At 38.2% G+C, this 26,672-nt stretch overlaps 1 protein-coding gene across 5 annotated transcripts in view; it reads right to left on the bottom strand.

The window, feature by feature from the left end:
• The window catches only part of sncb (synuclein, beta), a 249,077-nt gene that overhangs the window by 179,151 nt on the left and 43,254 nt on the right, over positions 1 to 26,672 (bottom strand). For 3 of the 5 annotated variants that reach the window (XM_042418164.1, XM_042418163.1, XM_042418162.1), the window contains exon 1: positions 18,556 to 18,706. The exons of 1 other annotated variant lie outside the window; for it this stretch is intronic. Coding sequence is in view for 1 of the 4 variants with exons in the window: in XM_042418169.1 (XP_042274103.1) it covers positions 18,556 to 18,571 (16 nt within the window). In the remaining 3 variants the exon portion in view is untranslated. Of the gene's footprint in view, positions 1 to 18,555; positions 18,708 to 26,672 lie in introns of those variants that run through there. One more of the 5 variants, XM_042418169.1, reaches the window with a different exon arrangement.

Below are 26,672 nucleotides of genomic sequence, written 5' to 3' on the forward strand. Positions count from 1 at the left end.
TGACACCACTCGTCACGTCCAAACGTATGCATTTCAATTTTAAAGTAGATGTTAAGTAAAAATAAAAAATCTGGATATTGTTGCAATATTTTTTTCTTACAAGTGATTTGTCAATGACTAGGTCAGTTTAGTCAAGTTTGCATTCATACTACTACCATTTGGAGTGACAGACGCTAGTTTTGGCAAACTTTTTAAGCTGTTTATTACTTTTAGCTAATTATTCAACCTGTTTATCCATTAAATTTAGGTAACTGTATTCACTGTTTATCCATTACTTCTAGCTAACAAATCCTCTCCTTGTGAACAATTAAATCCATTTAGCCATTACTTTTAGCTAACTATTTGGACACACTGCAAGTTTCTAACTAGTTTTCATGCACTCTCAATGGCAACATATGGCTTTAAGCCTTGTTCAATGATTCGAAAAGAGATGAGACGGCTTTAGAATGTTGCAGAGAAAATTGCAGCGGTGTGAACTGGTTAAGCCCCAGTTATACTGAGAGGACCCATACATTATGATCAGACGTCTTGGGATTCTTTTTCAAGTTGCATCCAGTCTTGTTGCTAATCATAGAGCCGAACTGGCTTTTTTTTAAAAATTCTGAACTGGCCATAAGGTGTTCCAAGTGACCCAGGTTAATGGGAAGTGTATCCTGTTCAGCTAGCTGCTTATGTGCTACTCTGACAATAAATTTATCGAAGATCAGAATTTCACCGATTTGTAATCCTATTCGGAAGGTTATTTCCTCCTAAACATACCATATGTGGGCGTATATTTTTAATCTAAATATAATTTTTAATTTTTTCAAGTTAACTGAGCTACTCCACAAATTTTCAATGTACCCCATGGCAACCTCTGGTATCCTCTGGGGTATCCTCTGGTAAGTACCAGAGGTTAGGAATCACTGATCTTTCCTTTTAATCCGAAGCTTAAAGCTGTTCCACATTGAAATGTCTAAAACCTAGACCTATGTTATATATTTTGACAAGTTGTGTACTTACATTATCCCAAATGATTCCAACGATTTTCAAACCCCGAGAAATCTGTAATTTTAAACAAGGTAGCGGTGGGTTTCATTTGGTTTCCTGTCAATGGCGTCATACCCCTCTACCAAAGAGTATACGTGCACAAGATGATTATAATTTTGTGCGCACGCGTCAGCGTTGTGGTTGTCCGCCACAATGGCGTCTACCAATGAGTATATGCATAAAAGATAATCCGTCGGTGTTGTGGTTGTCTGCCAGAAACTGTCATAAATTGACTTTTATTCTGTTTTAAGCCACATTTTTATGATAAACTTTTTAGATCTTGGTCATTTTTAAGTATGTCTTTTAACCAGATGAAGGATTTTAGTCATCAGGCGTCTGGATCTTAAGTTATCAGAGAAACAAGCTGAGCAAACATTAGCAGCAGCTCGGCTCACAGCCCCTCCTTACATCCTGTGTCTGTTGAACAGTGTCGGAAAAACACTGATTTTTTTTACATGAAACTGCTTTATTCAGTGTTTTTACCGTTTTAATCCCTGGGTACATTTGTTCTGGAGAGGAGGAGACCTCTGCGGATAATTCGGCTCCTGGTGAAAACCTCCTGAACGATGAATACTAAAGGAATCCTTACCGGGAGAAGCTAGTTGTTTAACAATGAAGACAAGAACTCCCATGATCCCACGCTACTTCACAACATCATCAAACTCCATCTTTCATTACTGTTTTGATTGAGAGACCCCTAGCAGCATAAATTATATATTGTGCATTTAAATTGCCATAGCTATTATTTGCATCTGTTATGTATCCATGCAGCAAGCAGTCTTATCCCATTTAACCTTCACAGATCTATCATCGGATGCATTTTGTATCATGTTTAATTAATCTCGCACAGTATTGATAGCCAACCACATTTACCTCTCACAATGTCAGCTGGGGTGAAGCATATTGAAAAGCTTAGCACGCTGTTGACATCAGGGCTCTACCATTTGATCTCCTTTGGTTCAGCAAAGAGGTGAATTCTCTGTTTTGGGATCTACAAAATAAATCCTATAAATGGAACATTCGCTCAGGAGGGTGTTGAGTTCCTACTTTATGAGGGAGTCAGTAATCCTATAAAGTCTGGATTTGCCTTTCTTTATGAGGCTCAGTATTGTGTTGAATCTTATGGGCTTACGAGCTGTCAAACAGGGACAAATTACAAATAATTGACAAAACCGGGCCCCTGATTACTGATAGAGGGAAATCAAAGATAAACAGCTTTTCCTGTGATCATGCCTCTGCTGTCCTTACTCTGTGAGATGTTGTGTACTGTACAGTACCTCAGAGAATCAATGACAGATTCAGCCTAATTCTTAACCCAGAACTCGCTCTTTTATTTTCATCCCCACTCTGTTGCAGAAACGTTTCCACTCTCCCTCATGCCTCGTAGCATCCTCCTGCCATTGCAAATAGTTATTGTGCAAAATTGTGGTTGCTGCACACCCACTAAACTAGAGCAGATTTAGGACTGCCAGTGCACATCCTGTGACATTGAACAAGGTCAGTCTGGATCTGTGAGAATCAGCATGTCTTTTAGACACGAGGGAAACAGCTCTTCTCTGCAGCATGTCTGAGAGCAATGCTACAAGTCTCTCTAATACCTGTTTACATTGCAAAGACTAACATTCTTCACATTTTTGCAGTGTGTTGGCAGCAACCAAACAGACTAAAGCTGACATGGACAACAAAAACATAGAACAGATATTGACAGTAGATTTGTTTGGATAGAAAATTATGGTTGTGTAACCAGCTTGCATGGAATATTTGTCTGCTAGCAGTGTGTATCTCACCCACTGAGAAAGTTTTGATTCACCGTCAACAATGTGATGCATCGAGATACATTTTTATGGAGCTGATGGATTGATACAAGTGAATTCATCCATCCATCTATTCATCCTTGTCTTTATGTAGTGAATGCAGTGTAATACAATGTGACTCAGTAATGTGTGATATAACTGTGGACATTTCCATTGTAATCCCACAAGTAGTAGTGTGACTGTTCGCAAGGAGAAATTCGAATAGATTTACTGTAAAGTACATCTAGAAATCTTTCACATTTTTAAAAGCAATGCTAAGATATATATTGCAGTATTTAAGGCTAAATACATTATACTGTGTATTTGAATAAATTTGTAGATCTTTACATGTTTTTACCAAGTTTTTCTGTTCTTTGTCAACTCCTTGCTTTATATTTGACAAGCAATTGTATATTCATCACTTCTGACATTACTAACCATTTTCTTGCTCTGGAGCTGCAATGGCAATTATTAGATGCTAAAAAAATGAGTACCCACCATCATCTTGGGGTTTATCACACTGAAACCTGCATCTATTTTTATGCATTTTGCTCCCAGCTTCTTTTAATCAGCATAGCCATGTGTCCATTATGGCAATGTGACAGTGAAACAGGAATATTAACATATTTTTTTCTACTATGTACATGAATAGCTTAACTAGATTTTTCTTCCAAAATATTCTTGAACTTGGAGACAGCAGCTAAGAAAACTCAAGCTTTTGATTATACCACATGACCTTCATCAACAGATGTCATGGAATTGTAGATGTTCAAATTTCCATATTTTTCTGAACACTTTAAAGGACTGAAGGGCTGAGAAAAAAAATGAATTTTACCCTCTAAAATAGACACTTTTCACAGCAGACGTTTTAACTTGTCAAAGCAGGAAAAGCACAGCTGGAATTAATAACATTAATTATTGCTACATTCCTTTTAGTTGAGCCAGTCCCAGTACTCTGGTAATGTGCCAGCCAATCGTTGACATGGCTTAAAAGGGACAATTAATGGAATAGAGCCATTGTTAATGTTATTATTTACACCTGTTGCTTTTCCTGCTTTGAAAGATGTCAAAATGTCTGCCATGAAAAGTACCCATTGACCGTTCACTGACGCCTCCCAAGAACAGCAATTGTGCAATCATAAATTAGCAACCATAATAGGCACGACAAGCTTGTCAAGTTTTGGAATCTCTGCATTTTAAAGTGGTGTGTACACATTGTTATTTGTATTTCCTTTTTATGTAGGCATTTACTGTATCATAATAAAATGAAATGTTTAATGACAATTATTTATTCAATTATTATAAAGTGAATTAAATAAAAGCAAGTCTAAACAAATGGGTCTTGAGCTGCTTTTTAAAGGTGTCCACAGTGTTCACAGATCTTAAGCCAAAAGGGAGAGAGTTCCAAAGTTTAGGAGCTACAACCTCAAAAGCACAGCCTCCTTTTGTCTTGAGCCTATAGCGAGGGACAACCAACAAACCCTGATCCAAGGACCTCAGATTCCTACTGGTGTGATGTGACTGCAGTCGCTCTTTAGTATAAGCAGGTGATTACAAGGATCTTAAACTGTATTCTGAATTTGAGGGGAAGCCAGTGTAAAGACAAAGGATTGGTATCATGATATCTTTTGGGGGACTTGGTCAGGAGCTTGGCAGCATAATTTTGGACCACTTGTAAGAGGTTCAGGGATGTCTTGCTAAGACAGGTGAAAAGAGAATTGCAATAATCAAGATGGGAGAAAAACGCATGTATAATCATTTCCATCTCAGCTATGGACACAATTGGCAATTGAGTTTAGCAATGTTTCTTAATTAGTTTCTCAACTGTTTCTCGAACAGCAACGGGCCCAGGAGAGAACCTTGGGGAACACCACAAAACAAAGATTCCATTGGTGAGTCAAAATTATGAACTATAACTGAGAAAGTCATGTCTGACTTGCCCTTGTCTATGAGGATGACCAATCCAAAGCTGATCCAGAGATACCCACCCACTGCCTGAGCCTATCAATCAATATACGGTGGACCACAATATCAAAAGCAGTATTGAGATCTAACAGTACCAATACAGAACATCCCCTGCATCAGCCTGCATTAACAGATCATTTGAGACTCTGAGAAGAGCTGTTTCTGTTGAGTGCAACCAACAGGAACTACACTGAAACTTGTCAAAAATGTGCTCATCTAAAACAGCTGTAAGCTGCTTAGCAACCACCTTTTATAAGACCTTAGCTATAGGGTAATTTAGAAATACCATTTGGTTTTTTTTGAGAAGTGAACATTGGCTTGTTTGAAATAAGCAGGGACATGACCTGATGTCAATGAGGGGGGGCAGTACCCTGTTGTTGTTGCTGCATAATGGCAGTACCTGCTATTATGCAGCAACAGGTGGAAGGAGAAGTGGCTGGCCATGGCCACTGCCAGGCAGTGGAGCTGGTGTGTGACAGGGAAGCCAAGGAACAGAGTGAACAGGAGGAGAGGTGTAGTTAAAGCAGTAACGTTAAGCAGGAAGTAGCAGCCAGGGAAACAAGGACTCTCCAAGAGGGCGCAGGAAGGTAGTATATGTGCCATGCCATGATGATGATAATGAATGATGATTAATTCAATTAGTGACAATGATAATAAGATAAAATAACATAATTGTAACACTATCATAAAGTGAGACCATCAGCTACCGCTGGTGCTCACTCAATCGGTTAATGCCAAATAGCATAGAATAACGGCCGAAATACACCAGGCATGAATGCGACACGTCAAGTAGGTGGAGAGGGGTTTTATACCTGCTACACAGATGCTGTCTTTGTAGTGTGTGGTTGTGTGCCAGCCATTGAGTTTTGCCAAGTGATAATGCAGTCATTTATGCAGGGTTTGGAAGTGTTGGCTATATTAACTGGTACTGAATTAATTAACTACATCGTTTTCTCTACAGGATCATGGATACACATTGATTTGACTGATTTATTTTAATGTGCAATGTAAAAAACCCCACAAGGTTGCACTGCTGCGTCGCATTGCATCTGGTACAGTGAGGAATTTATTTTAATCATTTTTAAACAGATTGTACTGTTTTTTACACAGTTCTATGTAATTTTTATCTGTTGAAGGGCTGCGTAGCAACGCATAGAATAAAAATTGACCAGCCACATAAAAAGAGAGATAAGCAGCACTCTGCCTGAACACATGGCTTCAGTGTAGCAGCTTCAGTTGATTATAATGTTGCAGCAGATGTGTCGCACCGCATCTGTGCCTGGTGTATTTCGACTGTAAGCTATTTGTTGCGTAGCATAGTTCCCTAATTTTGTCACAACTTAAGCTGACTATTCTGACCTTAACTAGTTAATGTTAGTGTTGCCTAAGCTCTACTGTGCTAAAATGTATGCCTGCTTATGTATTAGCCTAGTACAGGTAAAAAAAAATAGTTTTCATTTTCAACACGAAATTCTTATCCTCCTTATCCTGTCCGTAAGATTAAGGGATGGTCTTGGATCTCTTATCTTGTCAGTTAAATTCTCCTTAAGAAATCTTGGTGTCATTATGGACTAATCTCTGACTCTGGATCAACATCTCAAGTGTCTGATTCGCTCGTTTTTTCCAGCTGAGAATATTGTAAAGCTCAGGCTCATTGTGTGTCAAGCAGAGATGGAAATGTTAATTCACACTTTTATATCGTCCCATCTTGACTATTGTAACTCCCTCTTCACCTGCCTCAGCAAATCATCCCTGGATGGTTTACAAGTGGTCCAAAATGCTGCTGCTAAACTCTTGACCAGGTCCTCCAAAAGGTCTCATGTGACACAGATTCTGATTGCTCTTCACTGGCTCCCCATCAAATTCAGAATCCAATTCAAAGTTCTTGTGATCACTTTTAAAGCATGGTCAGGTACCTGCCTACGTTAGAGATCTACTGCAGCCCCACGTCACCAGCAGGTCTCTAAGGTATTCTGATGAGGGTTTGCTTGTTGTTTCTCAATCTAGGTTTAAAACTAAAGGAGACTGTGCTTTTGAGGTTGTGGCTCCTAACCTTTGGAAATCTCTCCCTTTGGACTTAAGATCTGTGGACACTGTGGACACCTTTGAAATGCAGCTCAAGACCTTTTTCTTTAGACTTGCCTGACTTTGTGTAACTTTTCTATTTCCTATTTCTGTTTTTATTGTGATTTATGTCTGTATGTATGTTTATGCTTTATTTCTTCTGTGAAGCACTTTGTGACATCTCTGCTCTCAAGATGCTATATAAATAAAGTTACTTACTCACAACAGGCATCAAAGTTCTGTTTATTTTCAGATATGTGGTAACTATTATGATATATATGGTATGGATTATTGTTATTACTATTGGTGTAGTAATGCAGGCCTACATGTAGCCTACTCCAGACCTTTCTCCACCTACAATATATGTTCCAACTGTTTGATGCTGCTGTCCAGTAAGCATGCACGTTCATGTGGTAGGCATGTGAGCACCAGTGCACATTTTTTGTCCCAGTCCAGCCCTGGATGGCTGAGAGGCGACGTCATGCTACTCAGAGAACTCAAAGGTTATGTGAATAACCCAAAGATTTATCCCTTTTCTGTGCCAGTAAAAACAACAAATGGTCCCACAGTTAACTAACTATGCTATATTCAGAGCTTTAAAAAATATTGAGGGCTGATTACAGTAACGTTAGCCAGCAGCAGGGCTACAGCAACACACACACACACACTCAATGGAGAACCTCTTGTAGTAGAGCCGCTAGCTCACCTACAGCACAGGTACCATACAGAAACTTTTACAAAGGGCCATGAATGTGACCGTCAAAGCTCCAGCAGACTGAGTTTTTCCAGCGAGGACACAGAGTCTGCAAGAAGCTGCACACGGCTGATTAGCTGGGCTCTAACTACCAATCAGCTCTACATCACTATTCCTGTTACACTGAGCAGTGGTCAGCCAGCAATCCCCAGTCATTGCCCTCAAGTCCTCTGTAGCATGTTTTAAATATGCTGGGAGGCAGAGAGCTATCAGAATTTTAGACAGAGTTCTCAATTTAAAACAAGTCCACTGGAAATCAGAGTGTTTTCAACCAAGTCACGAGGCTAACATTAGCTTAATTAGCTAGCTAGTTACAGCTGATAACATCTGCTAGGGACAGTTGTCATTTTAGCCAGCAAAATTGACTGTCCATGGCTAGAATTGAGCAGCCTGCTTCAAAAACTAAGAAATTTGAATGGCGAAACTGCTATTTTCATCATTATGAACTCAATTATGTTCCATGCAAGAATGGAAAGCGTGACAGGTATAGCAACAGTAACTATGGGGGGCAGGAACTAAGCAAACAAAAACAACTCAATTACAACTCAATCTGCTGATGAAGATCATGTCATGTGTTCAAAAGCACTAGAACAGCTACTAAAGTGACCTTGCTGTTACATTGTTTTCTCAACAATATTTTGTGTCTGTGGTCATAGGCAGTGACTGGAAGAGTGAATAAAAAAAATAATATCAATAATAAATATTTGGCCAGTTTTTCATTTAGCAGTGAGCACTGCTAAGTGTTTCTTCAAGTGTAGATTTAACCTTTCAGAAAAGGTTATCTAAATGCACAAAAATTAAATATGACACTCACTATCTGACACGGACAAGGCATTTCGAAACTTGCTCAACTGTGAAACAAATACTGAGCAAAATAAGTCCTTATCAGTCAAAAACTATTAAATCTAAATATTCATACATATTTGTATTGTATTTTCAGGTCAGTGTCGTGAAAGTTAACTTCAACAACTGCGCAGCAGAGGGCTTTATGTCTAACAGTGGTACCTCATCGTGGTAGTGGACTGCACTGTGTTAACCTGAGGCTAAATGTGACCTTGGGCACTTGCCCTTGGCAGGAGAATTGAGGTGTGTGAGTTATGACTGTTGGTGAGACTATATCAGATGGCCTGGGAAATAATAATGACGTTGACTGGCCAAATACTTCTGATGGTGCCTGAGGCTCCTACTTTAGTGGCCACTCCCATGGGGTGTTGTTATGGCTGGAGTGTTTTTTCAGTTCAGAATTTCCTCTAAATAAATGAACAATCACAGCTGAGTTAAAGACGCTGCCATTTAATCCTGGAATCATTTAGAGATATGTATATATATTGCACACTGAACATAATCACAGATTAATGACCTGATAAGAGGCATTGTGTTTGTTGTGTTTTGTATAATGTTGAGCTTTCAACAGATTGGAGGAGCATGATTGAGATAAAGCATTCGATAAAGAAAATAAAACAGAATGCAGCAGCAGACTGTAAATGAGTATGGGTTCATAAAGATCTCATTTGTATTTTATGTTTGACTTTGATGGCCCTCTGGCTTCTAAAATATGCACATCAAGCGTGGAACATCTGAATAGCTCATAATGATGTAGAAATTTATGGGCTCCATTGTTTAGACTGGAGAGGTCTTCTTTGGGCAGCACAGTGTGTGTCTCAGCTCAAAGCACACAATAGAACATATCAAGAGTCTGAGAAAGACTTTCCAGAGACTATCCAGTGCAGTTATTGTGTGAACTTCTGTAGAGTCCAAAAACCAATCTGCAAATCATTGCACGCCACTCCTTAACACCATGGTAACACAGCAGAGCTTTTATCCAAAGACTCAAATATCGGCTTCACAAAGCCTGAAACAGTCAAATATATGACGCAAATACTTTCATAACAATTCAAAGAAAACCAACAGCACAGCCAACTTTCACAAGATTGAAAGAAGGTTGTGGGTTATTTGCAGAGGCTGCTGCTCAATTAGCTCACTTTCCAGCATGCTGAATCTAATGCTATAAAACTACTATGTGAGGTTAGTTGTGCAGGCATGACAGATGCTATGGAGTAAGAGAGTAAATGATCACAGCATCAGCTTGGTTCTCAGCCCCAGAGTGCCCCATACATTACTGTGTTACTCAAATGAAGCCCTGGATCCATCAAGGAAAGATATAATTACTTAACGCTCTTTAAATATTAAGCACTCGCTCACTCCTCTGTAAATGCACGACTTCATACCATGTAGAATATTTCCACTGACATTAAATTAAACATTTCTCACAAAGCATTAACTGTGGGGGTAAGAAATCTCTTTCTCTCTCTGTACTCTTACTTCACTTTCTGTTAATGCCAACTTATTTAGTACAAGGATAGATTTTTTTTTATTTTATGAAAAACGTCAAACTTTATCTTGAGTGATGTTGGCAGTACAGTTTGACAGCAGTTAGCGATGTCCATCTTACTAATATAATAAGAAAATTTTCCACCTAAAAGTCAAGAATAATTCTGAACTGTGCTACCTGATTTAAAGACAGACTGTCAAAATTTAAACAAAGCTTAATGAACTTCAAGCTGTTCTTTTGACGCGCTCCCTGAGCACAGCTCTTATTCTCAAAAACCATAACACTGTCCAAACCTTCAAGTTCCTTCTTTACCAATCCTGTCAGTACTGCTTATTGATGTTTATTAGTATTACCCATCAATACTCCTAAATTAAATTAAAATGTATAACTAGGCACACTAGTACACCTGTTTTCTTTTTTCCCTGCATAGTGATCATGGCGTACTGTTAACTGCTGTTCACAGGGAGAGAGAGAATTTGTGTGTGAGATTAGTGTGTTACTAGACCGGTGGCTAGCTGTGCAGCTTACATGTGTTTGGTACTGGAAAAACAAGCCTTCTCCTCCAGACAGATGCTTATATGTTTAGAGTAGTGACTCACTAGTGACAATATGTACACAGGTAGTTAGTCGCTTCAGTAACAGGTAACACCTCAGATGTAAGGTAGCGTTTGAAAAAGCGTTGTGTACTGTAAATCTAAGAGTTTGGGTTTGGAGTTGATTGATTTTGATCATGCTAGTTAAGGTTAATGTTTAAAGTTTTTCAGTGTTACTTTCTGAAAATAACTGTGGAGTTGTTTTATCTGATTACAAGTGTTACCTCATTAACTTGAAGTCATTTTTGAGTTATTCTGGGTATCGGAGTGATTTGTGCAACTCAAGCCGGGGCAGTGGACTGGCTACACTTATTGTGGTGCAGCAGCCTTTTTGCTGAGTAAATATCAAACACCATAAATATATGACATAATGCCCCATTAGGTTGCTGGTGTTACCCCCATTACACACTGTAGCCTGACCAATACAGGATTTTTGAGGCAGATATTGATATTTGAGAGTTTAAAAAAATCCAATAACTACAGCTAATAGTCTTTTTTTTTTTTTACAAGGAAACACATGACATAAACAATATTGATAGGCATGTGTTTGTGTTTGTTTTTTTAAAGGATAGGCTCACAATTTCTATCTGTTAAAGTCTGTCTTAAAACAATAGTCAGATGCCCAAATGAACACTGAAACAAGTTTTGCTTGCTGTAAATTCTCCTGTTCATATTGACCATTAGAAGATCCTCTTCAAATGTGCTTACAATGGGGGATAAAGTCCTAGTTTGAGAAAAATGAATTTAAAAGTTTATCTGAAGATAAAATGAAGCCTTCAGCAGTCTGAGTTAGTCAAATAAAGTGGATTTCTTCCACAGTCTTTTTAGTAAGAAATTCCTTCTTTGTGTCTGGACAGTGGACAGTATTTTCCTGTTCAGCTGCAGTGGAGGTATAGCAACGAAAAAAGCTTCATATTAACTTTGAATAAACTTAAATATATTTTTGCACAGAGGGATAACTGTGGATTTTGTCCCCCATCATCCCCCATCGTTTTAGGACAGACTTGAAAGATTGTGAACTTATCCTTTAAAGAAATGTGACCAAGATACATACTAAGTGGGACATTTTGCACTTGAAAAATCAACTTGTCAGTGCTCTCTAATGGATAAACTATGTAATGGAGACACTGCTTCTAAATGACTAAAACTTAGTTTTACTGACTGACATCATGCGATGATAGGGGCGCCATCATGAAGCCAAAAAATTAAACGAATATGAATTTCTCCCATTTGGTTTCTGATGTTTTTCTCAAAGGAGAAAACAAGACAGAGCCGATATGTAAGTGCTGTAGCAGACAAAAAAACTGATTTGATTTGAACTGATTTGGACTTTTGACAATAGGGAAGCTTAAAATGGCAACTATTCAATGAATGAATGAATGAATGACATTCAAATACAGATAGCAGTACCTACTGCTGCAGGAGCTTATCCAGTCAGGAAGACGGGTCCTCTGTATCCATCTCTAATACTAAACCTGCACTAACCTGAGTGCACCTTTCTCCCTAACAACAGTTTCCTACATCTTCATTAGATTTAATTACTTAATTATAAATAATCTAATCATATTGCACTAAAGGTAAATTACGGGCTCGTAAAAATAAAAACTCAGAGACATTGATTGCAATAAATGGACATAAAAACCATCCTCCTGTAAATAAACTTCACAGCTACGAAGGGTCTATATATAGCACATGGAAACAAGTGCAGTGTTAAGTGCTTCGCCGTGTTCATTAGAGCCCACCCACAAGTTCCTGAGTCAAAGCAGATTGCGCTAGTTTGTTTTTGGTGTCTGCCTGTTGTGGTGACCCACTGTGGTCAGCTAGGTGGCCGACCTGCATTGATGTGCTCCAGACCAGACACAGCTGTGTAAATACTGAGCCAGGCCAAGCTGAGGCATGGCCATCAGCCATCACTGTTGCTGCATGCTCTGGCATCAGGTTGTTTGACCAGCGGCTCTATTTTCTAACCTCATGCCTCCATAAATTTGTCTTTCAGCCACCTCGGTACATAGCATCTTGGGCATTATATTGTTGTGGTGGCAGATGTCTGTGTTGTCCCATTCAGGTGAACACAGTCATTCAAGAACTTCATAGTTACTCCACAGGATTCATTATTTGATTTTGAAGCACCTTCCTGCATACATTTACATATCAATTACACAGAGAGGGATTGTCTTTAAATCTCTATGTAACCACTTGATGCTTTACAATACAGATATGTTAAAACCACTTGGGTTATGTAAAAACAGGGATGATGACATTTTTTTTTTCTAATTCATGCATTAATTAGCTTAATTAATGACCCCGTTATCATAACTGGTTATGTTTAATATATCATGGTGATTATGGCAGAACAGTAGGCAGCTGAAATGCCTCTTCCTTTTTTTTTTTTTATTGTTTTAGGCTGTGATCTGAATTGAGTCAAACGATTTAAAGACTAGACTTTCATGAATAATTCCATGTCTTAGAACATACAACTCGGGTTGATCTCCCATAATTAGGCCAGCCCAGTGTGTTAGGCACAGCAACTCGTACGGCACAGTAACTATTTTGGAACAAAACAAGGGAAATGCATTTATCCCCATCACGTCCTTTTGCAAATGTTTAATTTCCAGCCTGTGATTTGACCAGTTGGCTCGCTGCATCCTGTTACACCCAGCCAGGGAGCATCCATTAATGGTCTCAGGATGTCTGCAGACGCATGATAAAATACCATTATCAGTTCGACAAAGCAATTTGGATTGTGCAAGAAGAAGCACTGCTTTTATAGATGTGTGTTACATAAAGCAGAGAGTGACAGGAAAACAACACATACAAGCCTATTTTACTCCCCAGTCTGTCAAAGATGTGTCATGCTCTATCCTCTGCACTGTTGTCATGGCAAATGAAGACTCAAACATCTGAAGTGATGGTGTGCCTGGAATGGCAGGCTACGGACAGTGAGTCAGACTGTTGTGTAAAAATCTCTTGATATGCCTGTTTTTTGGGAGGTCTAGGACCAATTTACAATATGATAGTTCAGCAGATAGACATTGAACAACAACTGCTACAGATGCACAGAGAAAGTGTGTGAGAGAGAAAAAAAGCAAGACCACAAACAAAATCTGGACAAAATACTACTTTAACCAAATTGTTTTAACCAGACTATTTAATCAGTTATCACTTATTCTTTTTAGCAGTGCATTTCTGCACTGAATTCATACAAAAACACGGTGTAACATGATAACATTTTGCTTCAAAGAGGTTCAAAATTAAATTTAGTAGATGTGAACATTTCTTTTCATCTTTATGAAAGTCTTCATTATAGTCGCATTACCAATGCAATGAAAACCGAACAACAAGCAAGCTGCGGTGCAGCTCAGTTAGCCCTGTCTACTGATAAGCCTCGAGAAAACGCTTCATATTATTCAAAGAGGTTATTTGTAACCTACATGTACATGTATATAAATAAATGAATGTACATGCCCAGCCTCTTCTGTGATGTCACATTTCTAAATATATTCTGATCCTGTTTTGACAGGTGCTGTGAGAAACTGATGGATAATTATTTCAGAAAATGAATTTCTATGCTCAGTTCTGATAACATACATCACTCCCTGCTACTGTAGATTATGAAATGCTGGGCTGTAACTGTAAGCAGTACATACAGGTCTCCTTGAGTCTCCTTGATGCCTGGGTATCCAGGTATGAATGTGTAGGAGTCTTCTATGCATATTGTGCATTCTTCTTTTTATATTTTTCTTTTTACTTCACCTTTTTCTTTTATATTTTTTTAAATATTTCTAATATTGCATTTATAATGCTTTTTCTGTAGTTTATCTCACTTTTACACATTTTTATACAGTGGGGTCCAAAAGTCTGAGACTCCTTTCCCAGAATCTCAGACTTGTGGACGCTGTATATTTTGCTAATGTTGCTCATTAGTGTTTTATTATATGTACAGCCCTTTGAGGCATGCTTTGTGATATTGGACTATAATATCGTTTGACTTGACTTGACATGATTTATCACATGAGATTCGTCTTTATGGCTTTGATAAAGCATGAGGTGTATTGCTCCAGATTCCTAATGACCTTGGTAGAAACCTGCAGCTGCAGTGTGTGCTTGCAGGATAATTCACAGGCACCAAAGGTCAAATCTCATTTTGACAGCCGGATGTGCTGTAGTTTGGGGAAGTGACCTGCTATCATATTTATAGTGTCTGAAAGGATGTCAAAAAGGAAAATATTATCCAAACCTTAAAATTATGAAGCATGCTGCCAAAAAACTAATTAATTAGTAAATAATGTGACATGAGTGACTTTAGAAAGAAATACTACATTTATCTGTAACTCTTTTTTATTTGGCAATTATTTTATAAGTAAACGTCCAGGAAACCATCCTGCCAAAGTAGTTGCACCTGGTTTCTAGACTATTATCAAATAACAGTCAAAAACACCATCTGCACTCGCCATGAATGGCACCACTTGTGATCTTAGTTGCATTGGTTTCTCAATGTCATGAAGGAAATTATTGCAGGTTCTTTAAAATGCCATCTGTTTGATGCTTTTATTTTGAACCAACTCTGTATTTTTGCCTATTTTGCCACTGGAGCTGCTCACTGTGATGAAAGTGATATATCATACAAGTCTTATAAAATATATGACAGCCTGACCAGATTGTGAGCGAATTACCTGAGTTAAAGGGTGACAGCATCCAAAAACTGACCTTTTATGAGTCTTTTGAAATAATGCAATTTGTATAACACACTACAACACTGAATGACCTGGCTTTATTGGCGTGAAACTGATATCCTATTAACATGCGCTATTAACGCTGATTTCCCATATAGGCTGACTTGAGGCAATTTACTCTTTAGATAAATGAAAACCCAATCTATATCACATTACAACTGGGGAATAACAATCCTATTACAAATTAACAACTCTAATAAAATGTTATAGAGGCCCCTGCAATTTTTAAAAGCTGCAGTTAAGTTTTTCGTTTACCCAGGTTCAGGGACAGCAGCTACGTTTCCCCTGCTAAACATGTAAACAGAAAATCATTAAATCTCCTGTTTGTCTGTGGGTAGACATGATGTGATTGCAATAGAGTAATTTATGCTACAGATGTTTGCTGCAGAACACTGTGTCTACACCAGGGAGTCATGATTAATTTATATGTGTTTGGATAAGAGCATGTATCCCGGTCCTATTAATATTGCTCTTTTGCAGAATAAGATCATATCTTTAAAAAATGAATATTCATCACCTTAATGAGTCAAGAGTCGAGTCTGTATCCCACAAAAGTCGGGGATTCATTCGCCTATTAGCTACAGGTTGTAAATCTCTCTCCAGATTCCTGATTTTGGAAACGCTTAGTCAGCCTGTGAGGTGGAAAGGGCTTTATTTAAATAATCCCCCCATAAATGGCTATATAAGCATTATAATACATTTTAGTCTGAACACAAGCAGGGACTATTTACTGGATGGCTGATCAGGTGAACTGTTTGAGCGTGTGTGTATGTGTATGTGTGTAGATTTGCATGTATTCAGTTGTTTGATTACTGTATATTTAGGTGTTATTATGCACATTATTGGCTTAAGAGTCCATACTCACCTTCAACCAGCACAATGTTAAATTCACTGTAATGTTATCACATCTGGACTCTGCCCTCTTCACCGGCTTTAAACCCTCTTTGTCCAAATCTCTGTGCACATATCCCTTTGTTATAACAGGCACTAATGCGACAAACTGATTAAGCACTATTAACTTGCAAATTAGTTCTTTTGTTCTAACTTTATCCCCATCAGCTTTGTCCATTTTGAAGACCGTTTGTCCATCCAAAAAAAAAAAAAAAAAGATTGTGTTGCCAGTGATGTTGCTAAATTGTCCACTTCATGCTTCAAGTGTGTGTGTATGAATTGTACACAACATCATTGAGAATAAAGTGCCATTTTTGGCATCTATCCATGCTAATGCAATTGAAAATACAGATTGGATTGAAAAGTCTGCACTGCAGTACCATACAACTGTAACACTGACAATAATAAAAGCAGACATGATGTTCACTGTGATGGATCACACATCTCTAGCGAGTGGATTTTCATTCCACATGGAAACTGATGGAAATAGCCATTAAAAAAAAAAAAAACCCTGTTTCACATGTAGTGCTCCTTAAAAACAGATCATAAAATTTATATGTAGTTTGGAGTTAATGAGCTAGAACATGGCAAACACTAGTACGGTCTGTTTCTGTGAAAAAACTTTAGACGTAGAAAGCTTTGCCCAAAGGAGACTTAATTTGTAGCAAAAAAAAAAAAAAAAAAAGGCAGATATCCCCAAAAATAATCCCATAGACAAGACAGGAAATAACACCTTAATTATGAAGTGGAAATGATGTTTGGAGATTTGTTTTAAGTAAAAATAACCCAATGTCTTTATAGGAGCACCTGGCCCGCTATACTCAAGATATTTTCACTGTTGCAACATGTAATGAGAACAGCTTACTAGTCTGGTGTGTAAAAATATAGCAGGCAGTGAACATTTTGTGTTAAATTTTATGAGACAAAACATAGGCCTATCAATTATTTTCCATCGTGTCACACTGAGATTGAATATTTTAATGCAATGTGGGCGTGGACCAACATAATGCACCATAATAAAACTGAAAAGAAAAAGCACTAAATTTTGAATGCTTCTTATATTACTTCTTTATTATCCAGGGAATATGGGGGCAGAGAGGACGATATGCAACAAAGGTCCCATGCAGTTACTTGATATGCATCTTAAACCATTGGGCATAATGATAGCCCCTTCTACATATATTTACTAAAGATATTAGATATGTGTATGTTATTTCAACCATACTGATGTTGCAGTTTAAGTCTGAAAACACTAAACACACATATGAAATAATACACAAAACACTGCTGGGTTGAAGATTAAAAAATATTATTGTACAATAAGGAGACAAGACACACAAAGATTTGCATCAGTTCGTCTCACCGAACAAAGAGCAATCCTATTCTATTAAAGTGAGAGAAGGAACAGAGAAATGATCTGTGATTGGTCAAATCATACGAACTTATGGATAACAATCAATGGCAAACAGCCACGAGGTATACATTTACATGCCCATGTATGCTAGATAAGAGCCACATCTCCCAAGGACACGGAAAGGCAAGAGCCCTAACCTATATGTGGCCTTTGACCCCCCCCTTAACATGTCCTGTTTACTCCAAGACCCAGGATGTTACCTTATCTGAGCCAAAACCAGAACGGAAGGAGAGGAGTGGGCCTCCTTAAACACCTTCCTTCTCTCAAGGACATGCACACATTAACAGAGCAAATGATGATCCCTGCACAACTCTGCACATTAAAATGATAAGCCAATCCGTTGGTCTTTCATTACCCTCACACAGTAGAGGAGGAGGATCTTTTTTTCAGAAAAAGGATGATGCCCTCATAGGTGTTTAGAGCACCATCCACATTTTTGGATAAACTGAGTAGGAAAAGGTGTCAGCACAGCCCGGTTATCAAGACGCTGCAGTGGCCAGCACTCTAACAGATTATATGGTAATGTTATTAATGTCACCCTATCTGGAATATGCTTTTGAATCACTATTAGACACAGCATGTGTTTCCAGGATATGAATAGTATCAAGTTCAATCCATTGTGCACCAGAGAATGAGTGTAGTCTAAAAGCCCCATGAGCTCCAGATCATTCTGAACTTCAAAATCTAACCACTCAAGTGATAAGTAGGAGATTCTACCTTGAGGACAGCGGCTTGTAACAAATCTGATGTTGTTGAAAAGCCTGGGAGAGAGGTACAATCCTCTGTCCAACAAAGACTTTAATAATTAACATTGAAGAAAGCCACAGCATCCTGCTAAATAAAGGCCGAGACATGGTAGCTGCCACTTAGAATGATCTAAATGGATGCAAATGTCACAACTGGGCTCGTAGTTGGGAGGGAAACCACCTTGTTTGTCTTAATCTAAGCCAATCTAGTTGATGAAATGCCTTGGACATCGCCTCTTACCTGAGGTTCCCTTCATTTGAGTAGGACTTCTGTCTGCTTAGCCTGAATGGCTGCTCGCTAAGTGCAATCTGCGCTGCTGTCTCCGGTTTGTTTGTTTGTCAGGGGTAAGACGTGGCGTGAAAACAGCTGCAACAGACAATAAAGACCTATTTTCAAATGCTTCCTGAGATAACAGCACAGCTTCTCCAAACGGACTGCTTCCACATCATTGGCAAGACTTGACATAATTCAGATAAGAAGGTTCTTCCCAACAGGCTAATGTTTGTAAATCACAGCTCTACTTTTTTATGAGGCATTCCTCATGAACGATACCATATGTTGACAGTTTAATGTAACCCTAGAATGGGATACTCGGCTAATATTCAATTTTTGTTGAAGATATAGATAGCATGACAAAAGGCATTTTCAACTACATTATATTGACATTGCACTCATGCCGCATGTTGTCGACTATGATGACAAGTGGATGTTACGAAGGGAAAAAATTGATTCAACACTGGTTTTCAATATGCTGTGACATTTATTGTTCGCTTAGTGTACTGTGATAAGTACATACAGTCGCTTATGCAGTGCACTGCTTGCTTGACTACACTTTCCTAAAAACAATGAATAAATCCTTGTCAAATATTAATGTGACTATGCATCTGGAGGCCAAAGGTCATTGTTTTCATTCAGTTCTTCAGACCCCCTGCATTAGGCTGTACAGTGTAACAAAGGTGCAGGACAGTAACAGAATCAAAGCTCAAACCAACCTGAGGCAACCAAAACACTTTTTGCAACATTGATCATAATGTGTATGGTGTATCTGTTGTCAGTACTGATAAATCAATTTCACGAGAATGGTCACAGATTGCCTGCAGGCTACAGGGCTAGCGCTGTTTCAGTGAGACCTGGTTGTGAGACCTGGTTGCATGCGTGTAGACGTGACTCATTTGTGTCTTCAGGCGGTATATATATATCTGCCATATGAGTTGAACAGTGGCATGACAAGGAAAGCATGAGGAGAAGCTGCACCCAGTTTGCGCCCTAACAATCGACAGTGTCAGGCTGTGAATGTTCCTGAGAATGAAAGACTCTTAGAAATGTTATTTCCACATGGGTTAACTAAAATTTGAGCATATATTTCCTGCTACAATACGACTACTCAGTATGCATCACAACAGTCAGGTAAGCATCACATCCTTTGCTGGCTTAGCGAACACTGCCACAGTACTAACTCAAGAACTTATTGAATGCCAGAAAACATTAATTTACCATGGGTTACAGATGAATAGAAGTAATTACCTTTTTTTCTGAGAGACATTTCAAAAGTACCTCAGGTTTTATGGGGCCTGGTCTAGCGGGAGCTGAAAGTGTCTTTAAAAAAGGAATAAATATGAAAATTATGTGGCTCATTTTAATTGTCCCATGACACATATTACCAGTGTGTTTAATTGGCAGGCAATAATATCACTGATCAACCGGGAAGCTACAGTTTGTAGAGTGGTTCCCTGTTAAAAACAAAAGTGTCATGAAACTAGTCATTGTGTAATTGAGAGCAAGATGACGTGAGACACTCACACATTCATGTAATTTGGTTTCAAATACAAACACTTCTACTAAAGCTTCTGCTCTTGTTCAACAGCATAGAAGTTACAAAGCAAATAGTATCAGTATTTAAAAAAGGCCCTGCCCTTACAATGAATTTTAAAAAATGTTGGATCTGCACCTGGACCGATCCACACCAGAAACTATTTCATTGTTCCTTAATGTTTTGAGATATCTTGCTCACTAACAAGGTGACAGACAGACAAACGAACACCTTTAATTCCTTGAATTGTTTTGACTTTCCTTGTTTACAGATCAACTGGAAGCTATGACAGTTATTTATGGTTTGTACAGTGGCCTTCATAAAATACATGCATGCATTTTTACCTCACCTATATTCACCAGTTTATAGAGGCCAGGAGTCACAAAACATACATGTTCATATGCAAATACACCAATCAGTGTGCACTATTCCTACATGGGAGGTCAATCTGGTTCAATCTTGCTTCCAAGAAACCATATAATCCAATAACATGTCAGGGATTGAAAAGTTGCTAGTTTGACCAAGTTGCAAAAGGCCTGCAGCGTTCTACATTTGTAAACTGTGACAATATGAATAATGTAAGGCATGTCTTGTGCTGCAGAGTTTGGTGTCTGGTATGACATACAGTATCTTGGCTGACCCTTTCGGCACCTTTTTGAGTGTAGATAACTTGCCTGTGCAGCAACAAAGAATAATCATTCGTCAAGCTTAATGCTGAGAATAATAGGAATTTTAAAGTTTCCTGTCTCACTTTGCCCATGAGGAAAGCTTGTTAATAAATGAGACAAGGAGCATGTTGTTTTATGTCTTTCAACAATAACGCTTGCTAAAGTCAATGTGCAGCACATGTTGCGAAAACATCATCAGATCAATTTTAAAACCAGGACAACATTTCAGTCTGAGACACAAACATCAAGGAATTTACCATTCATTGGAAATGTTTATACAGGAAGATTTGGCAGCAAAGGCCACGTTCTTTAAGGGAGATTTCAAATAGCAGCAACAAGAATTGTCCTAGACGAATTCTTCCTTGGGCATTACAAACACATGAACTACAATATACATACATGATTTAGAGATAGCTGTAAACATACAAGAACATCTTTGCAAAGTCAACATTCGAAAGGAGGTTGGGATGGAGCCGCAGCAGCAGGTAGTGTTGGTATAAGGAAATCATCAGAGTACGAGTGAGAATTGTCAGTTTATAAAAGCCGTCTTGTGCACCTGTTACCTGTCACCTGTATACACTCTCAGATGATTTGATTCACATCTAAATACAGTACATGACCCAGCATCAGATATAAAAATAGATAAATGTAACGATATAATACACTGAGATTTAAAGCCTACAATTCAATTCAGCTGCAATTTCATATTGACTCAGCTCAGATTTAATAGGGTTTGATATTTTTACTTGTTCATGAATTAAAGTTTATTAGTTTTGAGTAACTTCATTTTCATTTTTATTTATGAATCACAAATACCTCAGAAAATTAAGTCCATTGTATTTACCACAGTAAACATGGACAGTGATACACAGGGTATTTATCCCCGATTCACCCCTCCTGACAATCGAAGGAGAAATCTAGTCTGGGACCTTTGTTGGTACCAATGTTCAGCCCAGATTATCTGATTATGTGAGGGGTTTACAGATCCAATCTTAAACCTCTAGAACTGCTCACAGACTCATCAGGGCCACCCCGATGATTTCAAACATGTTTGATATTTGGCATTTAAAATCTGGATGATTATGTCACTACTTCCCAAGCGGGATCACAATAGCCAATGAGAGAGACAGGTCTACAAGGAGACAGAGGTGAATGAAACCAACCGTGAAGAAGCAACAACAAGCTGTTGTACGGGTGCATTGGACAGCTGAGATGTCAGAAAGGTTTGTTGATATGTGGCAAGAACACAACTGCCTATGTAACATGTCTTCCAAGACATCATAACCATACAGACAAAGAGAAGACCTTTACAGCAAGTTGTTACACCATGTCAGTCTCCATTTTGATGTACATCTGCTTCCCCATGAGATCACGTGAGGTGGTGCTTTACTCCGTCTGGCACAGTAATCTTAATAATACCCTGCAATTTGTGATGCGCCGTTATTTTCAAATCTTGTAGTGTGTGCATGTTTGAGATTAGAGAAAAGAACATCTGTGAAGTGTCTCCTTATGTTAGTGGTGCAACCCAATTTCAAAATCGGTTAGGATTTTAAAACTCCTGTAGTCTGAGCCCCGCTTAACGGGTTAGCAAGTCCCAACCAGGGAGTCATTTTTTACTAAAAAGCTGCTGACTGAATATTTTTTTACCTCTGTTTCAGGATCACTGTGAACCATCTAAATTTGATGTGCATTCATGTGCTTGTGAATCAAAAAGCTCATGGCTTCAGTAATTACCTGCAGTTGACTGCTGCTGTTGATAACTTTACCAACAGCACACATTCGTCCTTGTAAAGACAAGCAAGGTTTGTGGTGTCATCTGTATATTTCATTATACTGCTGTGTGATTTGCAGACTTCAACTGCAATGAATGTTGTACTCTGTAGAGTCATTTATTTCTTTCGTTGTGTGATATTTTTCCCCCAGGAAGAGTATTGCTCATAGTAGGTGTGTGATTGATGAAATGTAGCTGGCTAGCCAGAGAGGCACATCCCGACATGCAAACACATGAACAGGAATACACAGATTTAATAATAATAATAATAATAATGATAATAATAGTAACTTTATTTATATAGCACCTTTAAAAACAGAGTCTACAAAGTGCAGTAGAAGAAGGCAATAACAAGGCTGACATTAAGAAGACGACAGTAGAAGACGATGAAGAACAATAAAGAGGTGATAAAAATATTAAAAGATGATAAAAAAATATGATAAAAGGCCGATAAAAAGATGACATCACATAAAAGCAAGTCTGTAGAAATGAGTTTTAAGAAGTTATTTAAAAGAAGTTACTGATTCTCGGAGCCTTATCTCCTCAGGCAGGTCGTTCCAAAGCCGAGGGGCCCTGATGGCAAAAGCACAGTCACTTTTAGATTTAAGCCTCGACTTTGGAACAGCCAGAAGGGCCCCACCTGAGGATCTAAGGCTGTGGGCTTGCTCATACAGATTTCAGATATGTATTGTTAAGTCTTTACACCCCTAAAACTTGTATTAATAAGACTGAATGTTTCTAGTCACTAATGCAAACATGACTAAAGTAAAACGCTCTCTGCCATCCTGGCCACCTCTCTTTTGCTAAAGAGGTTTTCAACCTCAATGGGACTTACTTGGTTAAATAAAGGTTAAATATCTTTTTTTAAGTATTAATTTTATTATTTTATAAAGCATTTTGCCTCAACTATTGCAGCACAAGTCTAAGATGTATAGTTCTCCTGGTTGAATTCAAACAAACTCTGCACTGGGACTTTTGACATTCCACAGGAGTAATAGGGAAATAAAAAGCATAACTCTACTGTTGATTAAATGAACAAATAGATGTAATGATTCCTGTTAACATCATTTGTATTCTTCTGACTAATGCTTATGTAAAACAAGCATTCAACACACCCAAAATGTTTTGGCTGTAGACATGGTTGTTATTTAATCGCAGCTTTAATGTAATTAAATCAACACTCTTTCAGTTGGTTTCTTTTCACAGTTAGAGCTTGGTAATACATCATTAGCCCCACAGAGGCCCATAAACATTCCTATGAACTATCCTGCTGGATAAATGTCCTGACGTGCGCCATTTTCAAAATTCAAAACTTTGGATGCCAGCCCAAGTTTGTCATGAGAAGTGAATATAACGATGAATTTTATTTGACAGGAACGATGCAATTTAACATAGTTCCAATACAGAGCATGAAACTAATGTGCTGCACAGAGAGTTTATAGCTATTGCTAATATTCAACTATTGTCCCTAGTTTACATGTACAGTGTAATTAAAATAAACAGATTTCATTATCATAAAACCACAATACACTACAGATATAGAAGTATAAAATACACATACACAAAAAAACTTTAGTAAATTAGGGTACAGTTAGCTAAAAAATGGGAACAGCTCTGGTTTTCTTTTAGCCATCACTTAACCTTTGTTGTAAAAGATTTTATATCTGGAATTAATTTGATTAATCTAGAGCACATGAGTTGGTCATGTGCTCTAGAGTTGACAGCCCTTAATGGAGAAAGCTGATTGTCCAAACAGAAATCTATCATGTGGTATTTTACTGTTGCCATTCACCATGCTCCTGATTACTCTGCTACTGTCTTGTGTTTAGATATATCTGGAAAGAGGCTCTGAGGCTAAATTGTTTGAAAACATTTGAAAAGTAGTTAGAGAAAACAAAAATAACATGAAATCTTCTTTTCATGGTCATCACATTTGAGTTGTGGATTTAAGATTATTCCTAAGACCTTGAAATCATTGACTCTCTCTATTTCTGCATTCTGTATCTTGATTTAAAAATTTTCAAATGAGCCCTGTTTTCTAATGGAGGAACACATAGAACTATTTTTTTTGTTTGTTTGTTTTTTTTCAAATTCAATAGAAGATGATTATGTTGCAGCCACTGATATGCAGTCAGGATCTCTGCTGCCTTGCTAGGTGACTTAGCTGGGCAACTTGTAGGCAGTTCATTTATAGACAGACTGAAAAGCAGCGGACCCAGGATCGAACCTTGGGGAATACCCATTCTGTTGTTTAAAAGGGATGACTTTTTTTGGTCAACTTTTACACACTGCTCTCTAGTTTGAAGATATGACTCAAACCACTCAACTGCTTGTTTAGAAAAACTGAATGTGGACAATTTAGACAGGAGAATGCCATGGTTGACAGTGTCAAATGCCTTTTTCAGGTCAAGAAACACTGCCTACATGACATTACCCCCATCCAAGGAATGCCTTACATTTTCAATGAAATAATAATTTGCAGTTTCTGTTGAATATTTTGGCCTAAAACCAAATTGTTGCAGATGAATGAGTTGATTGGTCTCTAGGTGGTCAACTAGCTGTGCAGCCACAACCTTCTCAAGTACCTTTAACAGGACAGGAAGAATAGAAATGGGGCGATAATTGCATATCAGATCATGATCCGATGCTTTGAAGACTGGTGTAATGACTGCCTTTTTCCAGTTATTTGAGAATTCACTGATCCTAATTGATAAATTGATGAGTGTTGATGTCGATGATGTTGTGAAAATGCTTTGCATTTAATGAATGGCACCCTGCTTTTATAGGTCTATGTGATAACCTGTGCCTATGGTATGTTCAGCGACCTACCTTCATGATGTGTATGTGAAAGTAAATCTTCATAATGACTGCATATCAAGGCGTGCTCATAAACATGGCATGAAGCGAAGGAGAAAATATGAGTGATGGATGTTGTTCAAGGACATATCCATGATCATCTAACCATAATGCCCTCAGTACTCCAAATAATCTCTTCTATTAGTGTGGTCATATGGCTGGAGCATGTACAGTCATGGATCTTTAACTCTAAGCTATTGTAGGTTTTGCTTTTCCCCCCCTCCTATACAGTATGTGGCCGTTGCCTTAGGCTTAGCATACTCTGCTCACTGCCTTTACTGTCTCTTGGTGTCAGCAGTCAACGACAACAGCAAACAGAGGTTAAATAGGTCACCCATCTGACCAGCGAGGCTACAGACCCCAAGGTCCTTTATGTTATGCAAGACTGTTTTTCAAAAAACCAAACAGATGTTTTATAAGGAAAAGGGGAATTAATTGATCCAAGCCAACAGAAGTTTCCCAAACGCTGGCCTGATAATAGGGGACCCGTCATCATTAGGATTGATGGCACCAATTTATTATTAATGATTCGTAAAATGAGATCGAGTAGACCCCATTTTAAATACATTTTCCATTACAGAGGAGCTGACAAGCAACACTGCTGATTTTACCACCAAAGCCTTTCACTGTCTCTCTTTCTCCCTCTGAAATACAGTATCCCTACTTCACCCATTGCAATGTCTCACTTTGGCAATGCTTGGATTGTACCAGATTGAAAGCATTTGTTTTAAAGCTGAGAGGTGAATTCCAAGCCCTGTCACAGTGCTGTGATATTGAGGTGTATTTTGTTTTAAGCCAATAGATACAGTGCCTTACAGTACAGTAAATCATGATAGATATCCTCTTTCCCTGAAATGTCCCACATTGGCCCCTGACTCTGCTCCCATCTGCTATGATATGATTTTCTGTCAATGAAACTGCCATCTTTCTATCTAGTCATACAGTATGAATACAAGTGCCAAGATGTCCTGTCTGCACGTTAAGTCATTACATAACTCATGATTCTAAATATCCCAATTTCCCTTTTGGAAAAAATATGACAAAAGTACTGACGAAATCAATGTGTAATGCATTCCCGTAAATGGTGCAGAATTAATGCCTGTGTTCTGGTAACATCTGTCTGAAATGTTTATCTCATAGGATCAAAAAGGTCTTGCTTGCCAGCTAGAATGTAATTGCAGTCTGAATGGATACAAAATTAGGGTCAGACAAAACCACCTAAACTTGCTTAGACATTGCAGTTGATTTAAAT

Source organism: Thunnus maccoyii, chromosome 8, assembly GCF_910596095.1.
Source record: "Thunnus maccoyii chromosome 8, fThuMac1.1, whole genome shotgun sequence".
Lineage (NCBI taxonomy): Eukaryota > Metazoa > Chordata > Actinopteri > Scombriformes > Scombridae > Thunnus > Thunnus maccoyii.